General features: G+C 52.3%; 1 protein-coding gene across 4 annotated transcripts in view; it reads left to right on the top strand.

The window, feature by feature from the left end:
• Nucleotides 1–24249, top strand: part of SH3PXD2A (SH3 and PX domains 2A) — a 251755-nt gene that overhangs the window by 50294 nt on the left and 177212 nt on the right. For 2 of the 4 annotated variants that reach the window (XM_066240342.1, XM_066240340.1), the window contains exon 2: nt 7413–7493. In XM_066240342.1, coding sequence (XP_066096439.1) covers nt 7413–7493 — 81 coding nt within the window. The other 2 variants (XM_066240341.1, XM_066240343.1) reach the window with 2 other exon arrangements.

Here is a 24249-nt window from a genome sequence, read left to right as displayed (position 1 = left end):
GCACTCACTCAACATTTGTTGCTTGCTTTGTATTCTCACTTATTTAGCGGGACATGAGGTGAGCACTTCTTAGATGTGAAGTGTCTTGCAGAGTGTGATTTGTCATGATCATGCCATGATCTGCTTTCAGGAAGCTTCCATTCTAGTGAGATATACAGGGTTAGCTCACAACATCCTCACCACAGCCCAAAGGGAGCTAACCGTGGTTATCCCCATATTTAAGGGTAATAAACAGAGGCATCAGTGATGTAAAGCAGTGGTCCCCAACTCCCAGGGCCACGGACCCGTACCGGTCCGTGGGCCATTTGGTACCAGTCCGCAGAGAAAGAATAAATAACTTACATTATTTCCGTTTTATTTGTATTTAAGTCTGAACGATGTTTTATTTTTAAAAAATGACCAGATTCCCTCTGTTACATCCATCTAAGACTCACTCTTGATGCTTGTCTCGGTCACGTGATACATTTATCCATCCCACCCTAAAGGCCGGTCCGTGAAAATATTTTCTGACATTAAACAGGTCCGTGGCCCAAAAAAGGTTGGGGACCACTGCTGTAGAGGCTTCCCCCAGAAACCCCTTGCCTACTGCCTGCCCTCCGAATTAAATAAACACCCGAGGCCCGTGATTCCTGCAAACAACAGCAGGCACTGCATGTGATGGGGGCCCGTGAGACTCTCGGAGGTGTTTGGTACTGCATAGGAGCCTGATGACTATCCCCTCCTCCGGGTACCCACATAAAACCCCTTTTCCCCCAGGAGGGCCAAATGGTCTTCAGCTGCAGGGCCTGTGTTTGGGAGGTGACCGCTGGACACATGGTTCTGGAAGGAGCATTCTGCCCGCACACACCCCGCCCCTCCCAGAGCTCATCTGGGGTTCACTTATACTGTGACTGCTCCATAAACACGAGGTCCAGAGGGATCCTGGCATTGGATGGTCTGAGGACTGAAAGGGTCTGCCACCTGGTCAATAACCCTTAGTCAACCCATGTGTGTGCATGCTGGGGTGGAGGTCGCCCTCCAAGTCCAGGCTTCTAAGTAGGGTCACGTTCCCTAAATCAAGAGCCCTGGTCCTAGCCAACTGATTCCACCCCATGGTGGTATGAGCAGGTGAAGGGAGGTTGTCATTAAATTAACATTTGGCCTGGGGCCAGGGGCAGCAGGTCCAGGGAAGAGATGGCCTTCCTTAATAAACTGAGCCACGGTGCCGCAAAGACGCACCATTTCCTCCGCAGTTCCCAACTCCTCCCTCTTGATGCAGCAGAGTTGAATCAAGTACTTGCTGATTAAATACATTCTCTTGTTAAATACAGGCAGGTCCTAGACCTTCTAGAGCTGATCGGGCCATAACTTTGGATTGTTAACTGGTCGCAGGCCAGTTTTGATCATGGACATCCCGCCATAGGAACTGGGCTGGGCTCATTATCTGTGCTCTGGAGTGGAGCTGGGGGTCTTGATTTGCATCGAGGCTGCTTTCTTCTTGAAAAGAGCAAGACTTGGAAGCTGTGGAAGTCTCGGAAGCCTCAGACATTTTGGGGGCATAATGAGCTGAGCAGCCCGAGATGGCCTCAGAGTGGGTGGGTTGGTAGGACCGGGCTTCTGTGCAGGTGTCAGTGGGAGTCCCCGTAGCCGTGTCTGTGGTGCAGATCCTCCCCTGTGCAGGCTGAGCCTGGCAGGAGGACATCGGACGCTGGGGCTTCCTCTCCAGGGAAGCTGGATGCAGTTGCTGGCCTGTAGCAAGGCTTTCTAGACACCTGCCATCTGCCTAAATGGCCAGAGATGGGGGAAATAGAATCCACGGGTTTTTAAAATCCAGAAGGAAGGGAAACTCCATCCGGGAAACATAACCCCAAAGTGTGTGGATGTTTAATTGCAAACCTTTCTGGAGACACAGCTGCTCCGTAATGTTATCTGGGCCGTTCCTGTGACCAGAGAAGTTTATCTGGGCCCCAGTAAACAGAGCTGGCTTTCTCAGATGACCTCTGCCCTGTCCCCATTCTCCTCCACCTGCTCTTTCTCTGTGGTTTATCGCTAGGGTTTCCAATGTCACCAGCGCCAGCTCAGAGAGGCTGGAGAAACTCTAATGGGGATGGGGGGGTTTGGGATGGAATTTTGTGTATCCACGGCTCATTTGGAGGGCTGATCTGGGATGTTCAAGGTTTGGGAGAAAGCAGAGGTGCTGACTGCTCGCATGAGAGAAAGGGGCCTGCAGACGGGCTCAGCTCTCTGGGCTCATCTCCAGGAAGGTCTCTAACCATTTCTTCATCTCCAGGCACCTCTGGCAAGTCCCAGAGATTTGAACGAACCTGGGAATATGGGTTTATCTCCCCATCCCCACACAGGAGTTCCCCTCATGCCCTGAGGAAGTATAAGATGTTAGCAGGAGAAGTACTTTCTTTTTAAAAAAATTTTATTGAATTTATTGGGTTGACATTGGTTAATAAAATTATGTAGGTTTCAGATGTACAATTCTATAATACATCATCTCTATATAATATTGTGTGTTCACCACCCCAAGTCAAGTCTCTTTCCATCACCATTTATTATTCCCCCTGTACCTTCTTCCACCTGCCCCCACCCCCCTCAGCAGGAACAGTTCTCTGTTCAACAAAGAAAGACATGTATTTGAGGGGAAGCATGGGCCTGTCTCGTCCTGTTGTCTGTAGCTGACAAGGGTCACATGGACAGTCTCCCCTCACCCCTGTCCTCTGGCTTTTTCTCTACTGGGCTTATCTTTTGTGTGGGTTGAAGTCAAGGCTTAGATCTAGATGACTCCCTGTGACTCTTCAACTATTTTGAAGACTCAAAAGGAAAGGCCTTTTCCAAAGGTGGCATGCTCTGATCATGCGCCGGGGAGCTGTAGACTAGAAATTGGGAGGTCTGGGTTTCTGTTTCCGCTCTGCCACTAATGGGGTGAGCACACCTGCAATGGTAACCAGTGTAGTTTACCAGGCTGGGCAGCCCGGGAGGCTGTGCCCATCAGATAGGGGAGGAGCCTGAGGGCCTGCGATGCTGGGCTGAGGTCTCACAGCCACTAATGAGAGTGAAACCCATGTACGGCTGATTCCAGACCTTGCCTCTTCTTTGGCAAATTCACCTCCTGGATCCTAGGTTCCTCCTCTGCAAAAGGAGAGGCCTCCCAGCTGCCAGAGGCTGTGTGCCTGCCTGTGATGAATTCTCCCTGGGAGGTGAAGGGAAGCCCCTAATGACTAGAGAGGATGGAGCATGGGTCAGTTAAGTCCCAGTGAAGCCCTTCCTGTGGGCCCTACTTAGTTGGCCAGGGAGATAGGCTACTGTCTAATGGCCTACAGGTGAGTGCAGGCTCTCTCCTGGGAGGGCGTGGCCACTTGGGACCTCCTAAAGGTCCGTCCACCTAGACAAGGTCAGGAAGGCAGCAGCTGGTTGTGCCCAGCATCTGTCCCCTGCCCAGGACCTGCGGGGAGGGCAGATGCAGGTGGGAGGGGAGACGCAGCTGGCAGGGTTTGGGAGTCAAGGAGCTGAGAGTCAGTGACGGGGTGGGGTGGGGGGTTGAGTGGGGGGAATGGGCGGATTAGAATCCATGTGAGAATTCCAGAGCATCCTGCCATAGTGAGCCGGTTGTATATTGTATATTTCCTCTGTGTCGGGCTGGTTTTGTAGCATTCCTAACTGTTGACTTCTGTCTGGGCCCCGAGTCCTGTCTCTTTTTTGGTCTCAGGCTCTCAGAATTAACATGACTCCCCCCTAAGCAAGGGGGTGTACAGACTCTTCAGGCCATCTAAAGCTTTATTTAAAAAGATGTCATTCGGTTCTGATGAAGTAGTTTGATTTAAATATCCACCTTCCTAAATCTGCACATAGGGAGATAGTCCAGCGTGGTGAAAAGCATGGGGCTGGACTCAGCTGGACGCAGGTTCAAGTCCTCTGCTCTGTACTTGGCTACCGATTGACCTTGTGCAAGTTACTTAGCTTCTCTGAACCTTGGCTTCCTCCTGTACAAAATGGTGATTGCAGTGGTAGCTACATCACTGAGCTGAAGAGTCAATGAGCTAGTGCTTACTAATGTTTTACACTGTGCTGGCACGTGGTAACCAGTACCTAAGTGGTTTCTACAGTTTCTTTTTTTTTTTTTTTTTTTTTTGTATTTTTCTGAAACTGGAAACGGGGAGAGACAGTCAGACAGACTCCCGCATGCGCCCGACCGGGATCCACCCAGCATGCCCACCAGGGGCGACGCTCTGCCCACCAGGGGGCGATACTCTGCCCCTCCGGGGCATCGCTCTGCTGGTGACCAGAGCCACTCTAGCGCCTGGGGCAGAGGCCAAGGAGCCATCCCCAGCGCCCGGGCCATCTTTGCTCCAATGGAGGCTTGGCTGCGGGAGGGGAAGAGAGAGACAGAGAAGAAGGAGGGAGGGGGGTGGAGAAGCAAATGGGCGCTTCTGCTATGTGCCCTGGCCGGGAATTGAACCCGGGTCCCCCCGCACGCCAGGCCGACGCTCTACCACTGAGCCAACCGGCCAGGGCCTACAGTTTCTTATGGATACATATTTACAGGTTATAAAGCACAGCATATTCCTATCATAATAATAGTTGATAGTTTATTTTGGGCTTATGAAGATAGGAATGGCCTTTTATTTATGTTCTTTCTTATCAGGATCACATAAAACATACCATAAATACCCATTCTCAGGCTGGCATCACCCAGCTCTGTTTGCTTTGCTTTGGGGCCATCTCCTTGGGCGCATTCCAGAACAAATACTCCGCCCTGCGTGAGGCTAACTCTGTGCCTTAGAGACCAGAGGGGAGAAGGGGCTGGATCCAGAGCTCACTTTCTTGGCTCTTAACTGATCGGCTAAGCAGAAAGCCTCACACCCCTGTGTGCAAAACCGTTGCTAGGGGCTGAATGTGTCCTCCCCCCTCAAATCCACACACTGAAGCCCTAATCCCCAGTGGGATGGTGTAGAGCTAGGGAGGTGATTAGGTTTAGATGAGATCATCAGGGTAGAGCCCCAATGCTGGAATTAGTGCCCTTATAAGAAGAGGAAGAGCCTGACCAGGCGGTGGCGCAGTGGATAGAGCGTTGAACGGGGATGTGGAAGGACCCAGGTTCGAGACCCCGAGGTCGCCAGCTTGAGCATGGGCTCATCTGGCTTGAGCAAAAGCTTACCAGCTTGGACCCAGGGTCACTGGCTCCAGCAAGGGGTTACTCAGTCTGCTGAAGGCCCATGGTCAAGGCACATATGAGAAAGCAATCAATGAACAACTAAGAAGTCGCAACGTGCAATGAAAAACTAATCATTGATGTTTCTCATCTGTCTCCATTCCTGTCTGTCTGTCCCTGTCTATCCCTCTGACTCCCTGTCTCTGTAAAAAAAATAAATAAATAAAAAATTTAAGGAAGCATCAACTCGTAGTACTCTAAAAAAAAAAAAAAAAAAAAAAAAAGAAGAGGAAGAGACCAAAGCCCCCTTTCTCCATCATGTGAGGGCACAGCAAGAAGACAGCCATCTGGCAAGCCAGGAAGCGAGTTCTTACCAAGGACCTTGAGCTTGGACTTGCAGCCTCCATGACTGTCAGAGTCCATATCTGTGGTTTAGGTCACCTCGCAGATGGTATTCTGTCATAGCAGCCCAACCAGACTAAGACAGCGCTGCTTCACGGTGAAATCCACTACCCTGATACCAAGGTGTCTAAATGATTCCTGTTGCTAAGGTTCCTTCCTTCTCACAGCGACCAAGACCCCCGCCTTCTCCGCCCACCTTGTCCTCCATGTGGGCGGGGAGCCTCCAGACCACTGAGTCAGAATTGCGAGACAGAAGCCTGAGCATATGAATTTCAGCAAGTTTCCGGGTGACTCTCATTTAGCAGAACAGCCCTGAGGTTGTGTGAGAGGACCCTTCCTTCTAACTGAGGCCTCTCCCAGGAGGGTGTGCCTTTGGTGTGACAAAGACAGTGGGAGCAGTAGGCCAGATTGGGTGGGCAAAGGACTTTCTCTCCTCCTCCAGCCAGCAGTCCTGCCCACCCCCTGGGCTAGGGAACCTTCCAGAGCCACCAGAGGCCACAGCCCTGGAGAGCCTGCTTGAGCTTGGTGACACTGGAAATGGAGTCCTGAAAGGCCTTCATTTCTGAAAAATCTTCTGTGCGCCAACATCTCTCCTACAAATCTACTTTCACCCAAGGGGTCGGTTTGCTTGTTCAACAGGGTGAAATGTTTTCTGAGCTCCCGCCCTGTGCCAGCACTGAGCTGAGACTTAGGAGTAGGGTGAGTCCCACCTCTCTGACACGCTGTGGTCTCCTGAGTGGGTTTCAGTTCTGAGGATCACCTGTGGCAGGATAACCTGGAGTCGTCTGTTAAAACTACAGATGTAACGGCCATGTCGCGGGGGCAGGGGGTGTTGGTAACGGGAGAGGCTGTGCATGCGTGTGTTGGCGGAGGGACAGATGGGAACTCTGTACTTATTTACTGCTCAGTTTTACTGTGAACCTAAAACTACTCTGTGAAAATAAAGTTTTTGAAAAATAAAATAAAATGTAGGTGCCTGAGCCCCCCAAATCTAAGTTTACTTCTGCAGAATTTCAGAGGGAGGGGCCTTGGCACTTGTGATTGTGAAAGGCCCCTTGCAGAACCTCATTCCCCCTGAAGTTTGAGAACCAGTGGTAATTAGCTACTTTAATTTTTTTTTCTTTTTTTTCTTTTTTCTTTTCTTTTCTTTTTTTTTTTGTATTTTTCCGAAGCTGGAAACGGGGAGAGACAGTCAGACAGACTCCCGCATGCGCCCGACCGGGATCCACCCAGCACACCCACCAGGGGCGATGCTCTGCCCACCAGGGGGCGATGCTCTGCCCCTCCAGGGCATCGCTCTGCTGCGACCAGAGCCACTCTCGCGCCTGGGGCAGAGGCCAAGGAGCCATCCCCAGCGCCTGGGCCATCTTTGCTCCAATGGAGCCTTGGCTGCAGGAGGGGAAGAGAGAGACAGAGAGGAAGGAGGGTGGGATGGAGAAGCAAATGGGTGCCTCTCCTGTGTGCCCTGGCCGGGAATCGAACCCGGGTCCCCCGCACGCCAGGCCGACGCTCTACCGCTGAGCCAACCGGCCAGGGCCTTAAATTTTTTTTAACAACCCCCATTTTATGTTCATTGAATAAAGAACATATAAACAAAAAAGAGGAAATTAAAACCATTTGAAATCCTACCCTCCTAAGATAATCATCCTTAGCATTTTATTGGCTACCCTTCTAGATGTGTGTGTGTGCTTTGTATATACTTAGACAGACGTGTGGCAGTCATGTGTACCTGACACTGTGCTAGGCCCTGGGGACAGAGATGAGAAGAAGAGTCCTGGCCACAGAGCACCCACAGTCATGTCAGGTGGTGCCTGGTAGAGCTTGAAGCCCAACTTCAGTCACCCGCTCACCAGCTCTTCCTTCTACCCCACAGGTGTACATCATCCACGTGACCTGGTCTGACTCCACATCCCAGACCATCTACCGGAGGTACAGCAAGTTCTTTGACCTGCAGGTGAGTTGCTCTGAATTCAAACGGTGCCCAGTTCCATCTGCAGCCCTCGTCTCTGGTGGGCTGGCCTCTCTCATGTTCTCCCTCATCCGGAGGAGCCCCACAGAGCTCTCAGGGTCAGAGTCGAGGTCAGAGCAGAGGGACAGAAGAGAGTCTTGAGGGTCCAGCTGGACTTGGCTCGGTTTAGGACACTGCAGACAAACACTCAGGGCTTTGTTCGCTTCCTCAGATGGTCTTAATAGTCGTGCTCTGTCACCCTCCTCTGCCTGGCTGGTAGGAAACCAGGGTGGGGAGGCAGGAAGATGGCTGTGGGTGCCATGTGCGTGAGCAGACATGTGTATAAACATCCAGGGTGACACACAGCCACCACATCATTGCAGGCAAAGAAAAGCAAACATACAGAAAAGACCCAAACAGAAAATAAGCAATTTCTTGAATCACAGACAAAAACTGGCCATACCACTGTGTCTGTCTAACCAAATAAGGCTCTTGCTGCCCTGTTTGTACATGTGGACAGTATGTGTGTATATTACACAGAAGTGTTCACACGGAGATGGTGATATGGATCCCACAGCTCCATCACAAACACCTCCCTTGATGCCCACTAACCGGGTTAGGCCTCTTTGGATTACAAGTGATAGCTTTACACTCATACCAGCTTAGACAAAAAGGAGACTTGGTTGGCAGACTATATATACCAGAGAAGCTTATGCAGTTGATCAGATGGAGAAAAGGGGATATGAGGCAGTGGCTCCAGGAATACCTGAAACCTGGGTTATTCTTCCTGTCTTATCTCTGGTTCTCTCTTTATCTTCTATTACCTCATACCTTGAGGAATGTGGCTGTCAACAACTCCCAAATTTCATATCTTGTGGTTTCCAACAGCAGAGAAACTGATGGTCTCCCACTTCCAAATTGAAATATCCCAGGGAAGATTCTGATTGGCCCAATTTGGTCAGATGCCCTCTGGACAAATCAGTATGGCTGGGGGTGGCGTAGAGGTTATATAGCATAGACATGGCCACTGAGGGGCCCACCCCTATGTATGAGCAGGCACCAGACGAGGCAGAATCACTGTGAGTTGGGCAGTGACCCTTTCTATACCAGGAAAGAAAGCCAAGAGAGACTTCCTCAGGACTATGAGCCAAGTTTAGGTCAATGAAAACTCAAAGAAGAGATACCTACTTCTGGTCCTCACAACCAAGGTTCATCCCATCCTTTGCAAGCCTTTGGAGGTGAGTCATCTTGGAGAGGCCAGGCCTGCATGTTTACCCCCACGTACCTGATTTTTATCCCATTGTCCTTGTCACGTTACCTATGAGGTGAGCCAGCTTCCTGTATTACAAATTCTCTCATAATCCAACAATATGGGATTGAATATCCCATTGAATGTGGAATGAAAGCCGCTTCTTACCCTCCTAACTTCTTCCTCTTTCCCCCTCAATTCCTGTCCAATCTCCATGGGTCCTTCCGGCATAAGCTGGTGGGATTTGCTGATACCCCATCAATGGGTGTAGTGTGCCGGACAGGAAATGATAACTTAGCTGGGGAGAGGGGACCCTGAAAGAACTCATTGATGAGACCGAGGGGGTCTGAGAGTCAGCAGAAACTCTCAAATCAGAACTTTTCTTCCTCCCTTTCTGTTCTGTTTCCCCACCCCCCTTCCTAGTTACAGACTCTCACAAGAAAGGAATGCAGCTACCCCCACTTCTCCCGTGCCTAGAGTGTCATTTCCTGTGTGTTGGGAGGGGACACACGGCACGGAGTGCCATGTACGACATGCTGGTCCCAGCCACGAGCGTGGCTGGGCCTGTGCACGGACGTCATCGCCGCCCTGCCAGTGCAGTTGGGAAAGGGGTTGGGATGGTTCTTTGGAATTTAACCTTTGAGCCAAGTGTAGCATCTTGGTGAACCCATTTTATCAAACTCATGGCATGATGACTTTGTGGTGTGCATTTTGGGAAAGCGTTCTCATTTATCAGGGTCACTGGTTTTAATATGGCAGCTCCTATAGAGGAAGAACACACAGCATTGCTAACCTCGTCTCTGGTCACTGGTGACCCCCGGAATTCAGTTTTCTGAGAGGCTGTGTGAGAGAGTGGCTTAGAGCTTAAGAACTGGGGACATATTGCCTGGGACTGGTTACTGGTTCTGTCGCCATGTAACTCCAGACAGGTTCCCTAACTTCTCTAAGCTCTGTTTTGTCATCTGTAGAATGAAGGTTCAAATAGTACCACCCAGTAGGGTTGTTAGGAGGGCTAAATGTACGAATCTACATTTTTCCGGACATGGACACGAGGTTGTTTATAGTGGGTTATCTGCTAGGCTGTCTAGTGGTGCTAGCAGGTGGCAGGGCCTCTGGGCCGTGGCGGAGTGGGTCTGGGGCTCACCTCCTCCTCTCCCGTTGTTGCTGTTTCCCTCTCTGGGCTTCCCTCTGGGCGGAGGAGCTGCTCTGCCCTGGCCTCTGCCAGCGTGCTCGGAGTCCTGGAAGCCACGGGCTCTCTCTGGGCCTACCACTGGGCGGGACGGGGGTGCCTGCCCTGGCCTCTGCCAGCATGCTCGGAGTCCTGGAAGCCACGGGCTCTCTCTGGGCCTACCACTGGGCAGGACGGGAGTGTCTGCCCTGGCCTCTGCCAGCGTGCTCGGAGTCCTGGAAGCCACGGGCTCTCTCTGGGCCTACCACTGGGCAGGACGGGAGTGTGATGGAAGTGTGTGTGGGGGGGGTGGCCCACAGGTGGCTGTTCTGAGAATCGTTTTGCTTCTCCAGTTTTTGGCGGAGCCCCACCTTGGTACCCTGCAAGTCCTGGGCTGCTAAGCTGGCCTTGTCAGCTCAGGGTTCTGGGCCTCTGGGGACCACAGATCCCTTTGTGAATCTGGTGGCTCTCCCCAGAAAAAGAGCATGTATGCACAATCTTTCCTATAGTGTCAGGTGTTCTCAGACACCCTGCAGACCCCCCAGGGAAGAACCGCTGAGCTGAACCAGTTCAACTCATGAATCACGCAGTCACATCTTGTACTACTTGGGCGCTGTTTGGGGTTTATGCACAGTATTCAGATAGTAGCAGTGAACCTGGATACCCCTGTGAGGGACCCCTAGGTCTCCTCCCTGCCCCTAGTTGGTTTCCCTGGCCCCAGCATGGGTCTCCTCACACTTCCCTCTCTTATTTCTCCCTCTTTAAACAGTATCTTTTGCTCCTGGGTATCATGAGGAGGCCCTGGGCTCCCAGCTCCCTAATATAACCCGGGAATCATGTGCAAAGTGATACCAAGTGGCCCGACCTCCTGGCCCTGAGTTGAGGGCCATGGGCTGTGTGCGGATCCAATTCCGCTCAGAATAGCACAGGTACCTCCAATGTCCTTCTCCCTCTGTGGGGCCAACCTGGAGATGGACAGGCGGGCCCCGCCCTTCACACCCCACTGCCCAGAAGCACCTGAAGGATGCTGTCATAGGTCTCGGTTTTCCCATCTCTTTCCACCACAGTGTCCCCATTGGCACAGCCCATGTCCCCAGCCTATGTGCAAACTAAGATTTGAAGCTGAGCACCCCTCTGGGTTATCACCTTCAAAGCTTCTGCCAGAACCTACCTGCTTAGCATGTGGCGCTCGCAGGAGATCTAGGGAATGGAAAATCTCAGGCATACACTGTGGCAACCCGTGCTGAGGGAGGGGACAGCAGGCAGAGGGGAGGCAACAGGAGGAGGAGAGTCAGTGTGTCTGACCTATGGCATCGATGAGTCCTCCACAGGGTACTTCGAACTCGGGCGCAGCTCTGGAGAGCTGTTTGGTGTTGGGGGAGAACAGCCACAGATAACCCGACAGCTGTCCATTCCACATTTTATCTGCAACCCTCGGGCTGTACAGGGGAGATAATTTATCTCGGTATTCCCTTTCTACCCCCACCATTCACACTTTTTTTTTTCTTTTTTATTTGGTGATTATAGTCACCAGGTAAATATGAGATATTCAATTAATTTTGAATTTTCGATTAACAATAAATCCTTTTTTTAGTATAAGTGTGGCCTTAATATTTCATAGGATATACTTATCTGAAATACCCGTTTTATTGTGTGTCCTATCTTTCCACTCGCTGAATCTGGCAGCCTCGCTGTGGCTGGAAGTGGTGGGGGTGGAGGTGTGAAGACGGGTGAGCCAGGCTGGCTCAGATTGGGCTGGCCCGTGCCCAGGCCACCGGCGTATTGGCAGCTCTGCAGGGCAGACACGGTGCAGGCTGGGGAACACTCCGCTGAGGACAAGGTCCCTTCCTTCAGGAGTGCATATCTGGTGGGGAAAGCAGACCAAGCAGTTGAGTCCGCTGTAGATGAAATAAATGCTAGACTGAGATAGAAGCAGAATGCTATGGGGGGAAGAGGAAGGAGAGAGCGTTCTTCTTTGGAGGGGGCGACGAAGAAGATGCCCCGTGGTTTTGATCGGTGACAGCAGCCTAGAGTGATATAGCCACACACTTCCATCCAGCTTGAGGAAAATGTGGCTGTTTCTTGAGAATTATAGTTAGCAGGGTAAAGTCTGTCCCTGATTTATTTTTTAGTTAGTTCACTCATTGATGCCTGTTTGCCGGCTTCCTTTTGTCTGTCCATTCATTCGTTTACCCTCAGCCTGTCCAGTCGTAAGAGCCTGCCTTCCATGGCCCAGGCAGCATGCCAGGTTTTGGAGATTTATTGATGAGCAAAAGCAGATCTGGTTACTACTTTTATGGGAAGTATAGCTTAGTGAGGGAAGGCAGATTTTAGTTAAAATGTGTATATTCTTTTATGCCATTCCAGATGCTACAGAGAAAGGTACCATAGACGTATTATGGGGAAACCTTATCCTTGGGGATTGGGGCAGGCTTCCCTGAAGAAATAAGTTTTATCTGACAGATCAATGAGTTGTTTTATCTTATTTTATTTTGGGGATCAGGGATGCTTTTATGCTCCTAATGAAAACAAGACGTTCACCCCCCAGACTAATGCATGAATGTACACATACAATTCTAACAGCCTTTTCAGTCATTCACACTGCCCTGAAATCCTTCCGTGGGCACCAGGATAAGATTTTCTAATCAAGTAAGACGTTCTACTTGGCCCTGAGCCTTCTCCTCTCCCCATACCTCTGCCTTGAGCCTTCAGACCCAGTGATTCTGCCTCTCCTACAGTCAGTGGGTGCCCCACTTCCTGCCCACTGAGAGGCGCTGGGTATGGAGGCTTTAGACCTGTGTCTTTGGTACAGTAGCCACTAGCCCACATTGGAGCTATTTGAGTTTAAATTTAAATTAGTTGAAAATCTTAAAAGATAAATTTTAAAAATTAAGTTTAATCACTTTTTTTTTTTTGTATTTTTCTGAAGCTGGAAACGGGAGAGACAGTCAGACAGACTTCCGCATGTGCCCGACCGGGATCCACCCGGCACGCCCACCAGGGACGATGCTCTGCCCACCAGGGGGCGATGCTCTGCCCCTCTGGGGCATCACTCTGCCGCGACCAGAGCCACTCTAGCGCCTGGGGCAGAGGCCAAGGAGCCATCCCCAGCGCCCGGGCCATCTTTGCTCCAATGGAGCCTTGGCTGCGGGAGGGGAAGAGAGAGACAGAGAAGAAGGAGGAGGGTGTGGAGAAGCAAATGGGCGCTTCTCCTATGTGCCCTGGCTGGGAATCGAACCCGGGTCCTCCGCATGCCAGGCCGACACTCTACCGCTGAGCCAACCGGCCAGGGCCAATCACTTTTGAAAATTAAATTAAATTTAGTTTCTTGGTCGCACTTGCTACGTTGTAAGCACTCAGTAGCCGCAGTGACTAGTGGCTAGGTATTGAGCAGCTAGAGAACGTAGTGTCTGTCATCCCTGAAGGTGGTGTGGGACTGTGCTGCTTTAGACCGTCTGAGACACACGCAGGCTTGCTCTGGCCTTATGCTCACCCCAGAGTACTCTGCCCACCGCCTAGTCCCTTTCCAGTTGGCCTCAGCAGGAAGAGAGAGACTAAGTTCCGTCATGACCTGCCCCATCGACAGAGCAATTCAAATTCAACTGTATTCCACAGCCCTCTTGGAAACCAGGTCAGTTACTAGAGAGGGCCTCTAAGGGCATTTTAGATGTCAAGCTGGGGACAGGGAGAGGAGAGGCCCTTGGTCTTCGAGTGGAGATTGGTTTCTTCTAAAAACAACCCACCACTCAGCCCTATCTGACCAGGAAAGAGACCTTGTCCCAGAGGGCGCTAGCCAGGACAAGGCCTGATGTTGAGGCCTGTTTGGATATAAAGGGTTTAGATTATTTGGAGGAGCAGTTAAGGAGAGGAGGAGGAGGGTGAAGGGCCACAGATGCTCTTAAGTTGCCTTCCCACTGGCAGCTGGACCACGTTTCCAACCTCGAAGTTTCCTTGCACAGCTCCTTCACTGTTAAGTATCTCCCCCAAGGCCTGGCCCCACCGAGGAAGGGCCGGAAGGCTCCATCGAAGGTTGTTTCACAATCTGACCTACAAGGCAATTACTGCATCAGTAATTACTCTGCAAACATTGGCTCCGCGGTGCTGCTGGCCCTTTAGTCTGAACTCCGGCCAGGGAGTGCACAGGGTCAATATTTGATCAGAGGCACGAGAGGCCCCTTAGCTCCCCCCACGCTGCTTGGAAGATGGAGTCCAAAAGGTTGTTTAGGTTTGCTTATTTGCTTAAAAGAACTTAACCTATTCTGGAGAGCTTTTCTCTCTCTTCCTTATTCATCTCTCCAGTTTCTCCGCCCACTTACCCCACCCAGGGTCACACTCACTTTCCAGCTCTCAAACAGCCAGGCTAATGATGGGCGAACAAACTATAATCCTGAATTGCTAATAACCAGCCTTGAAATAGATGTTGTGTATGTTTCTGTGGGTGTGGTATGATGTCATTTATGGAGAGTTATAAGATCACTGCATTTTTAGGATTAGAAGAGTTCTATCCCAAGCTGCTCACTTTGTAGTTCAACATTTGTTAATTTTTCTATTCATCAAATTTATGCAAGCTTTAATTTGGTTTGCTGTCCAGAGCAAACCTCAGCGGAGGTCAAACTGGGGTGACCTTGGGGTATGCCAGGGATCAGTTTGGGAGTAGAGAACGGGGGGGGGGGGGGGATGTCTCTCCCAGAGGCTCTGTCTTTTTTTTTTCCCTTTTTTTTTCTTTTTTTTTTTCTCCGAAGCTGGAAACGGGGAGAGACAGTCAGACAGACTCCCGCATGCACCCCACTGGGATCCACCCGGCACACCCACCAGGGGTGAAGTTCTGCCCACCAGGGGGCGATGCTCTGCCCCTCTGGGGCACCACTCTGCCGTGACCAGAGCCACTCTAGCACCTGGGGCAGAGGCCAAGGAGCCATCCCCAGCGCCGTGGCCATCCCCACTCCAATGGAGCCCTGGCTGCAGGAGGGGAAGAGAGAGACAGAGAGGAAGGAGGGGGGGTGGAGAAGCAAATGGGCGCCTCTCCTATGTGCCCTGGCCGGGAATCGAACCCGGGTCCCCCGCACGCCAGGCCGACGCTCTACCGCTGAGCCAACCGGCCAGGGCCTAGGCTCTGTCTTTTCATCACTGAGGCAAGCTCTGTGCTGTTCGGGATCATTGACCTGAGACTAACGGCAAGGGGACCAAAGCCTAGGGAGGTAACTTGTCAAGTTCTGAGAACAGTTTTGTGCCAAGCATTCTAGAGAGTTCTGGTGCCTGATTTGGCAGTTCTAGCTCCAGCAGTGTGGTTAGCTGTGGTCACTGTGATTGCTCACCCTAGACAGAGGAGAATTTGGGCCTTGGCTGAGGTTAATCACCAATCCCCGGAGGGCACAGAAAGCCATGTTGTTTGCCGTGGTAAAAATGGGAGACAACTTCAATGAGTAGCCCTAGAGGATTGTGAACTGGGGACTTCTCTGCCACTTTGTACAGTAGTCGGAACAAAGGAGACTGATCTCTATTTTTGGGCTGGATTTCCAAGAAATGTTAATGAATGTCTAATGCAAATTTCAAAACAATAATATTATAGTATGATAACAATTATGCAAAAACAAGAAGAGATATGTTTTGCAAGTACATGTACAGTGTATGAAGATTTTTCAAAGATCTGGAAGGATGCCCTTCAGATTGGTAGCAGAGTTATCTCTGGAAAGGGTTTGAGGACATCAGTGGGAGAAGGGACTTAGAGAGGAACTTTAGCCGTATTTGTCATGTGTATTTTTAAAAAGCAGAAATTCATATATAATTTGCAACCTTAATATTTAATAATCAAAAAGACATTCACCTGACCAGGTGGTGGCACAGTGGATAGAACGTTGGACTAGGATGCCAAGGATCCAGGTTTGAGACACTGAGGTCGCCAGCTTGAGCACAAGCTCATCTGGTTTGAGCAAAAGCTCACCAGCTTGGACCCAAGGTTGCTGGCTCGAGCAAGGGGTTACTCAGCCTGCTGAAGGCCCATGGTCAAGGCACATATGAGAAAGCAATCAATGAACAACTAAGGTGTTGCAATGCGCAATGAAAAATTAATGATTGATGCTTCTCATCTCTCTGTTCCTGTCTGTCTGTCCCTGTCTATCCCTCTCTCTGACTCTCTCTCTCTGTCTCTGTAAAAGAAAAAGACACTGATGGGGGAGGTATAAAATAAAATGTTTCTCACTGTCATTACTGTATAATGAGACAGAGAACATACAGGTTAAAAAAGTAAACATTAAGAACATATCTAAAGAGAAAGAAAATGAAAATAAAGATTAAAATCTCATTGCCTCAGATTTTCTGAACCATCGTTCTGGATCCTTCCTATGGAGTGTGACTGATTAGAACCTCATTACAGCAAACCCCAGGGGCCTGTCCATATTTTCTTGTCAAACTGGAATCTTGCATTCAGATATTGCTCAAAACACACGGTCTGGGGATTGGGCAAGAAGCAGGTGGGCAATGGCTCTTGCATCACAACAGAGCAGAGCAGGCCAAGTAGCGTGGCCATGGAGCGCAGTGCTTAAGGGCACGTACTCCAGGGCCGGGACAGTTGGGTTCCAAGCCCAGCCCCAGCACTTGCTAACTGTGCATGACCTCTCGGCACTTTGGTTTTCCCATCTGTATTATGAGGATTTAAAAAACCTGCCTCATGGCCTGACCTGTGGTGGAGCAGTGGATGGGGTATCAACCTGGAAATGCTGAGGTCGCCGGTTCGAGGCTCTGGGCTTGCCTGGTCAAAGCACATGTGGGAGTTGATGCTTCCAGCTCCTCCCCCCTTCTCTCTCTCTCTCTCTCTCTCTCTCTCTCTCTCTCTCTCTCTCTCTCCCCCTCTCCTCTCTAAAATGAATAAATAAAAAATTAAAAAAAAAAACAAAACTTGCCGCCCAGGAAGCATATGACTCTGGGCCAATACGCTCTTTAAAAAAACAAAAAAACAAACAAAAAAACCCCTGCCTCATGGTAAGTTTTACAACCAGAAAAGCTCCAAAGTAGGTTAAGACTAAAACAAGACAACTCATATATTATATAAAGAAAGTCCTTAGAACCATGACTGTCATGGAGACGCTTGACAGGGAAGCTGAAACCTCCCCAGTCAGGCTTCTGGAAACTTAACTCCGAGAGGACATCGCTGGACAGCCCCTCTCTGCCCAGAGGCACAGGTCCTTCTGCTGCCCCTTTTATACAGACTTCGCCTGCACTACGCGTGGTCAGCCTCCAGGCCGGGAGGCAGGCGGTGCTGTTAAGGGATTTCCAGGCAAACATTTTCACCTCCAAAGTGTGATTATCAACCACCTTTCTCCCTGCAACACTATTAGGAAAACGCTGCTTTTTAAAATGTAATTTTCGGTCGACAGTGTCTCCTTGCTCTTGAAAACAGGCACCTTCCAGATTCCTGCTGGACCACATGGGGTCCCAGGGGAGCCTGTGGGTATCCCAGTAGCTCCTGGACATCCTGGGACAGATTTCCCCTCCCCGCCCCCCTTGGGAGCAGCTCCTGCCTCAGCTCCTCCCTGTCATCTGTTCCCTGTGGAACTTCAGCCTTCTCTGGTTTCTCCTGGTAGAGAGAACCCCTCTGGGAGGTTCTGCACTGAGGTGGGCAGGGGGTGGGTGGGGAGGGCTGAGGGTGTCTGCTCTCCGGGGAGAGTCAGGAGGGAGGGCCTGGTGCAGTGGTGCCTCCAGGCTGCTCAGGACGGAAAGCAGTTGGCCGCCGAGCTGGAACCCTGGGTTTACTTGGTGTGCAGCTGGAGCGCTCTCGAAGTTGGTCCCTCCGCCCCCATCCAAGCAGATAGAGTTTGCACGGTTTGTACAGTGACCCCTTCTTGTGTAGTTTCTCCAACCCCGTGGGTGTTGGAGCAGCCTTGTACACCAGGGGCCTCGCGGTCCAGAACAGTTGGGAGAGAGGTGGCGGGAGGAGGAGGGGTGGTGGCTGTGGGCAGAGGACGTTGGGGAGGGGCTCCCCTCATCTGTGCATAAAGGGAAACGTGCCCGAGAGAAGGGGGCAGGGCTGCCACCAGGAGAACTTCCCGTGGGGAGGAGCCCAAGGATACAGAGAGGAGAGAAACTTGTCTGATAGTCAGCCTAGAAATCAGTCTTTCCCTGTACACACGAGTTCTCGATCTGTGAGCACTTTTTTAGGTACCTGTGTGCTTTTGGCTAATTGTGGCCTGTAGGTGATCCAGGCTTATGCCTCTGAGGAGTTCCTAATGACATAAGGCCCCGTCAGATGAGACCGCTGCTTGTGCACCAGGATGTCAGGAGCCATCTCTGCCCTTTGCTGATCACTCAGCCTCTCCATGGGGCCCAGGTGGGTGGGATTTTTACACAGTGGAGAAGCCCCTCTGTGGACACTGGGGAAAATTGTAAGAGAAGCTGGAATGTCCTCTGGTTATTAAACCTTGTACACTCATTGGCTCTGACCTGTGGGTGAAGTCCTGTGAGTGTGGGCATGGGGGCCCAGGGGGCAGCCTGCGCCCCCACTGACTGTCCTGCAGGGCTGATAAAAACACCATTTCAGGGAGAGAAGTCAGCTGTGTGCAGATATCACAACAGGGGAGGTACATGCTTGCCAACTAGCATTATAACCTGTCCGCTGGGCGGTTAGGGGTGGAATTGTAAGTTTGCAACCAGAAGACTGGTAGAGATTATGGAGCAGGATGAGAAGTGTTTGGCATTAATGCTGCTGCTCTGCAGTCTCATGCCCACAACAGACATCACTGATTGATCCTGGCACATTTCCATTCCGTGCTCATGGCAGAAATTGTTCACCAGTCGTGAGCCCCAGACATGGTCTCAGAATTTTTCCAAAAGAAAAAAACAAAAACTAATTATCAGACACTGAGAATCAACTGGCAATGGCACCTTGAGGTGACACTTATTGACCACCCTCTGATACAGTCCATTTTCTTTATTTGACAGATGAGGAAATGAGGCCCTAGAAGGAGAAGTGGCTTGTCCAAATTACAGGGCCAGCAAGTGACAGCAGGACTGAACTCAGATAGTCTAGCTTCTAGATCATTCCAGTCTGGAGCTCTAGCCTCCCATGCCAAAGTCCTCTTTCTGTTTTTGGCTGAGGGCCAGAAACCCCTCTTGCATCACCCAGGGTGGGGGTGGGTGGGGTCATTCACCATCACAGGAGGGAAGATACCTGTGTAGAGAGCAGAAGACTCCTCTCCGCTCCTAGAAAGGTCAGATGGCTCTTTCACAGGACTGGCTGCTTCCTGGAGCTTAGCCCACATGTCCTGCCCACCAGCGCCTACCTCTCTCACAGGGTAATGCCCCAGCTTTGCCCGAGGCAGCCGCTGAGTCAGGCCACACTGCCTGCATGACTGCCAGAGCTGCGCACCTTGTTTCCCGGCATAAGGCAGCTGTCCTGTCAGAGTGTGAGTGTTCCATCTGGGAGGCCCAGAGTGCAGTTGCTGCTTCTGTCACCTCCCTCCTCCTCTGGTCCCAGGTTAGCTCTGCCTCTACTGGGCCCCGTCTACCCTTCTTTGGATAACCAACAGGAAAGTTGGCTGGAAAGTGGGTGGGGGCAGTGTCCCCCTCCAAACTGGAGAATGGAGGGAAGGAAGACCTTTGGTGGTGGCCAGGTGAGTGGTGTGTGTGTGTACACAGTATGTGCTGTGAAGCCTTCGGCTGTGACTAAGTCACTCCCTAACCGCGGAAAGGAATTTTAAATCACTTTGGTGGCGTGCCAGCTACATGCCTGGCACCGGGTCTGGTACTGGGGACCCTGAAAAGAAAAGCCAGGGTCGTCCTGTGTGGGAAAGCCAAGCTAACCGCTGTGGCCTGAGCTGGACCCCCAGCTGGTGGAAGGACCGGAGAGAAGGCATAGGATGGGTGAGCTGCCTGGGGCGCAGACCTCTGCCATCGGGCCTGCATGCCAGGGCATCCCCACCTGCCTGTGGGTCTGGGGCCTGGCGGTTCTGGCGTCCTTGCGTCCCCCTCCCTCACGATGGAAGCTGCTGGGTTAGCTTTGACGCTTGTGGAACTAGTTGTGTGGGACAGCCGGGGTGAGCCGTGGGCGCCTGGACTGTGGGTTGTTTGAGGGAAGTGTGTGTTCTGCTCTGCAGCAGGTGAGCTGCCACCAGCCGGGGGACACAGAGGAGTCCGCTGCAGGCGTCCCCTTCCCCAGTGGCCCACCGCCCCAGCGGGACCGCAGCTTCAGGTGACGACAGGGGCTGAGATTCCTGCACCTCGGGACATCCCTGAGACCAGGCCCTCATAGGAGCTGTTGGAGAACTGGCACCATTTCCTTCACATTCTCACGTTAGCTGGAGGCAAGGAGAGAGGTTTTAGATTCCTCCGAAACCCCCACGGATGGGTGACAGCAGGCTCTCAGGAGAGCCTGTGGGACTGTGGGTGCCAAGTTCCCACGTTTCTGAGTGGGGCAGTGTCTCACAGTGATGGAAGCACAGGCTTTATCAGACAATTTGTGGGTGTGTGCCTTGGCCCCACCTCTTACCGTCCGTGTGACCCTGGGTGATTACCTAACCTCCCAGAGTCTCAGCCTTCTTATCTGTGAGGTGGCTCTAACTGCAGAAGCTGCCTAGAGCAGTTGTGAGAGGTCCAGGATGTAAGTAAGGCTCAGGAGCCTTCCCCACCAAGCCTGGAACAGCTAGGGAGCATTATTAGGATGGTCATCATTCCCATTGTCGCCTTTGGCCCCGCTGGAGGGGGGAGGGGGGAGGGGCCCCCCAGGTGCGCCCCTGCGCCACTGTGTCTGTTTGTTCAGCCTGGACTAGGGGGACATTGTCCCAGCCAGGAAAAGGTCTTAGGCACCTCTGAGCTGCAGTGAATAAATACTCCTGGGCTGGCCAGCAGACAGCCCAAAACCCAGGCCAGGGTTTGGCTCCGTCTGCTAATTAGGGAGCGTTTATCTGGTGCCCGCAGAACAAAGTGGCCAGTTCAGCTATGCTGGAAGTCTGAGCTCAGTGCTGGTGGGGGCCTGAGGAGGAGACTAGGAATGGGCCTGGGGTGGAGTGGAGGGGTCCCTGGGGCTAAATGGATCACATTCAGATATACCTTAAAAAAAAAAAAACAAGAACAACCAAACCAAACAGGAAGCATGAGGCTGGTGTATGCGTTGGAGTTGAGATGCCCACAGAGAGGACGGTTCTGGTGCACAATAAGCGGCCATTCTTCCCGCTGAGACAGGGCCCGCTGGTCTCCCAAGGGGTCATCTCTGCTGAAGGCTGGCCTGTCTGGCTCCCCAAGGAGACAGGGCAGTTGACCCTCAGATCCCCAGGGCTCTGCTCCTTATCTTGGAGCCTTGTAAGAAGGAAGCCCAGTGGGAGGGTGGAGGAACCCCTCTGCGGGAGCGTTCCCCTGGTCCCTCATTGTGTTGGGGCGGGACCAAGATGGGGGAGAGGGACTGTGAAGTCTCTACGTGTAGGAGGACTCAACAATGTGAGAGTTTGTCCTTTGTTTTATGTATTTTGGAGTACAGTTGGGAAAATGGACTAGTTCAGAAAACTTAGGTTTTTTTGACCATGAAGTTCAACGTGGGGGAGGGTGGAGCCCCAGAACCACCCTCCCTGCCAGTGAGGGGCCAAGATTCAGACTGGGCAGTCTGTCTCTGGAATCCACTTGCTAAACCCCTTTTGTCCCTTGCAGTCAAAACTTGAACGTGGCCCCTACATGAGCCAGAGCACCGCAGAGGCGGCCTGGGAGGCCCTGGCACCTTAGAAAAGAGAGGGGTGCTGCCCTGTCTCACCGGGAAAGCTTCCGAGCAGGTGCGGCTGGACAGGCCTCTGGGGTGGGTGCTGCCCTGCCTCCAGGTCATCCATGATGGCCAGACATTGGCCCTCCCCCGACCCAGAGAGACATGACTGCAGTTTCCCTTCCCTGTGCCAGCCTGTGCATGGGGCTGACGTGCTCCCAGCCCTCACCCAGGCTGCCCCAGAGGGGAGGGCCCAGGGTGTCTGTGGATAGGGCTGGGCACGTGGAGGGCAGGAACCTCCGGTGGTTCTTTCTCCTCTTCCCCTTCTCTGGCTGGACTGGGGGTGTTCCGGGTGGGCTGCTTGGGTCTCATCTGTCTGTTCTATTACCTGATCCCTCCCCAGCTCATGCTAGCTGTTCCTCTATGGCCTGCCCTGCCCTGCCCTGCTAGAAATAACTGAGCAGTGGGCATTTGCCCAAGGAAGGGAGTGTCCTTTGTACGATCAGACTGGCCTCCAAAATACCCCACCAGCTGTTTCAATCTGGGTCAGGTAGGACATCAAGAATAGGCTTGGGGAAGGCCTCTGGTCTCCCTTGGGCATCTTCTCCCAGTGAGGGGCAGTTCTCTCTGGTCCGAGCCTCTGTCATCAACTGAGGGTGGGTGGCCGGTGAGCAACTGACCACATTTGTTGAACACCTGCCATGGGCAGGTCACTTGGTCTGGGGCAGGGCTGAGGGAGTGGAGCCAGATGGGATAGGAGCCGACCTGCAGGCTGACTCTTTTTTTTTTTTTTTTTTTTTTATTTTTCTGAAGAAACGGGGAGAGACAGTCAGACAGACTCCCGCATGCGCCCGACTGGGATCCACCTGGCACGCCCACCAGGGCCCACCAGGGGGCGATGCTCTGCCCCTCCGGGGCGTTGCTCTGCCGCGACCAGAGCCACTCCAGCGCCTGGGGCAGAGGCCAAGGAGCCATCCCCTGCGCCCGGGCCATCTTTGCTCCAATGGAGCCTCAGCTGCGGGAGGGGAAGAGAGAGACAGAGAGGAAGGAGAGGGGGAAGGGTGGAGAGGCAGATGGGCGCCTCTCCTGTGTACCCTGGCCGGGAATCGAACCCGGAACCTCTGCACGCCAGACCGATGCTCTACCGCTGAGCCAACCGGCCAGGGCCTGCAGGCTGACTCTTACGGCCTTTCTGGTTGAGTCACACATGTGCTTGCCCCTCAGCATGCTCTAAACCTGGCTCCTGTCTAGACCCTGCTCGTCCAACCCCCAACCCCACCCCCACAGCCCTGTCGCAGTCACTCTTCCCACCCCCGACGTCCCGCCTCTCAGCCCCTCCTGACTGTGCGCCTGGAACCGCAGCACTCCCACCTGGACCCCCCACGCTCCAGTCCAGCCCCTTCCAGCTGCTTGTCTTCCCTGAAACCAGCCACCTTTCCTCTTCTATTTATTTTTACTATGAAAAAATTTAATCCTGCCGAAGAGACTATGGCAGGCATCAGTGGACCTACCCCCAGATTTAACAAATGTTCATGTTTGCTACCTTTGCATCAGCTACTTGTGTGTGTGTGTGTGTGTGTGTGTGTGTGTGTGTGTGTGTCAGAGACAGAGTGACAGATAGACAGGAAGGGAGAGAGATGAGAAGCATCAATTCTTTGTTGCGGCACCTTAGTTGTTCATTGATTGCTTTCTCACATGTGCCTTGACCGGGGGCTACAGCAGACTGACTGACCCCTTGCTGAGCCAGTGACCTTGGCCTCAAGCTGGTGAGCCTTGCTCAAACCAGATGAGCCTGCACTCAAGCTGGCAACCTTGGGGTTTTGAATCTGGGTCCTCTGGGTCCCAGTTCAGCGCTCTATCCACTGTGTCACCACCTGGTCAGGTGCTAGTTTTTTTAAAAAAATAAAAGAAAGAAAGAAACACAGTGGTGCAGATAGAGGAGGTGTCACATAAACACTAGGTTCCCCGCCTTCTGCCTTGGGCTTTACTGAGAAGGTGGGAGCAGAGGTGGATCTAGAAGGGTTTCCGCAGAGGCAGTGGTCCAGGCAGGGAGCTCTGCGTGGGTGGAAGTCTGGAGCAGGACTGCGGTGGGCGCACCCAAGGTCAGGAGACCTCTGCTCTGGTGGATGGAGCCCGACAGGTAGGTACCTGCACACAGGCACCTACCTGACGGTGCCCGAGCAGCTAGCCCTCTCTCCTTGCACTCACCCCCTCTCCCTTCTGCACGAGTCCCAGGTGGGGAGCTAACAGCTGGGAGCCCGGGGGGGGGGGGGGACGGGACGGGACTGAGGACACCAAACTCTATGGGGGAGTTTTTCCTGCTGCCTTTCCCTGTTCCCTGGGAGGAGTCAAGTGCCCCCCCCCCCCAGCCTGCCTAAGAAGATCCTGGGAAGCCCGAGGCTGGCCCTGGGTGGCTGGCCTCACTACGTGGGTTGCTTTACAAGCCCCCCCTTCACTCCAGCAACTCTGCCCAAGTTTTAGTTTTTACTTTGCGGCTTTTCCCCTTTTCCACCTAAGCCCCACCTTGTCCTCCCCTTCTGCAAATGTAAAGAGACACTAGAATGTCCTTGGCCTAAGGGGCCTCCGGAAAAAAGATGTAATAGGAAAAGCCTTCTATGGGACTGGGAAGGAAGGCGCTGAGGCAGTGGGTGCCCAAATCGGCCCTTGG

Source organism: Saccopteryx bilineata, chromosome 7 (assembly GCF_036850765.1).
Source record: "Saccopteryx bilineata isolate mSacBil1 chromosome 7, mSacBil1_pri_phased_curated, whole genome shotgun sequence".
Taxonomy (NCBI): domain Eukaryota; kingdom Metazoa; phylum Chordata; class Mammalia; order Chiroptera; family Emballonuridae; genus Saccopteryx; species Saccopteryx bilineata.
This window is presented reverse-complemented; position numbering and strand designations above follow the sequence as displayed.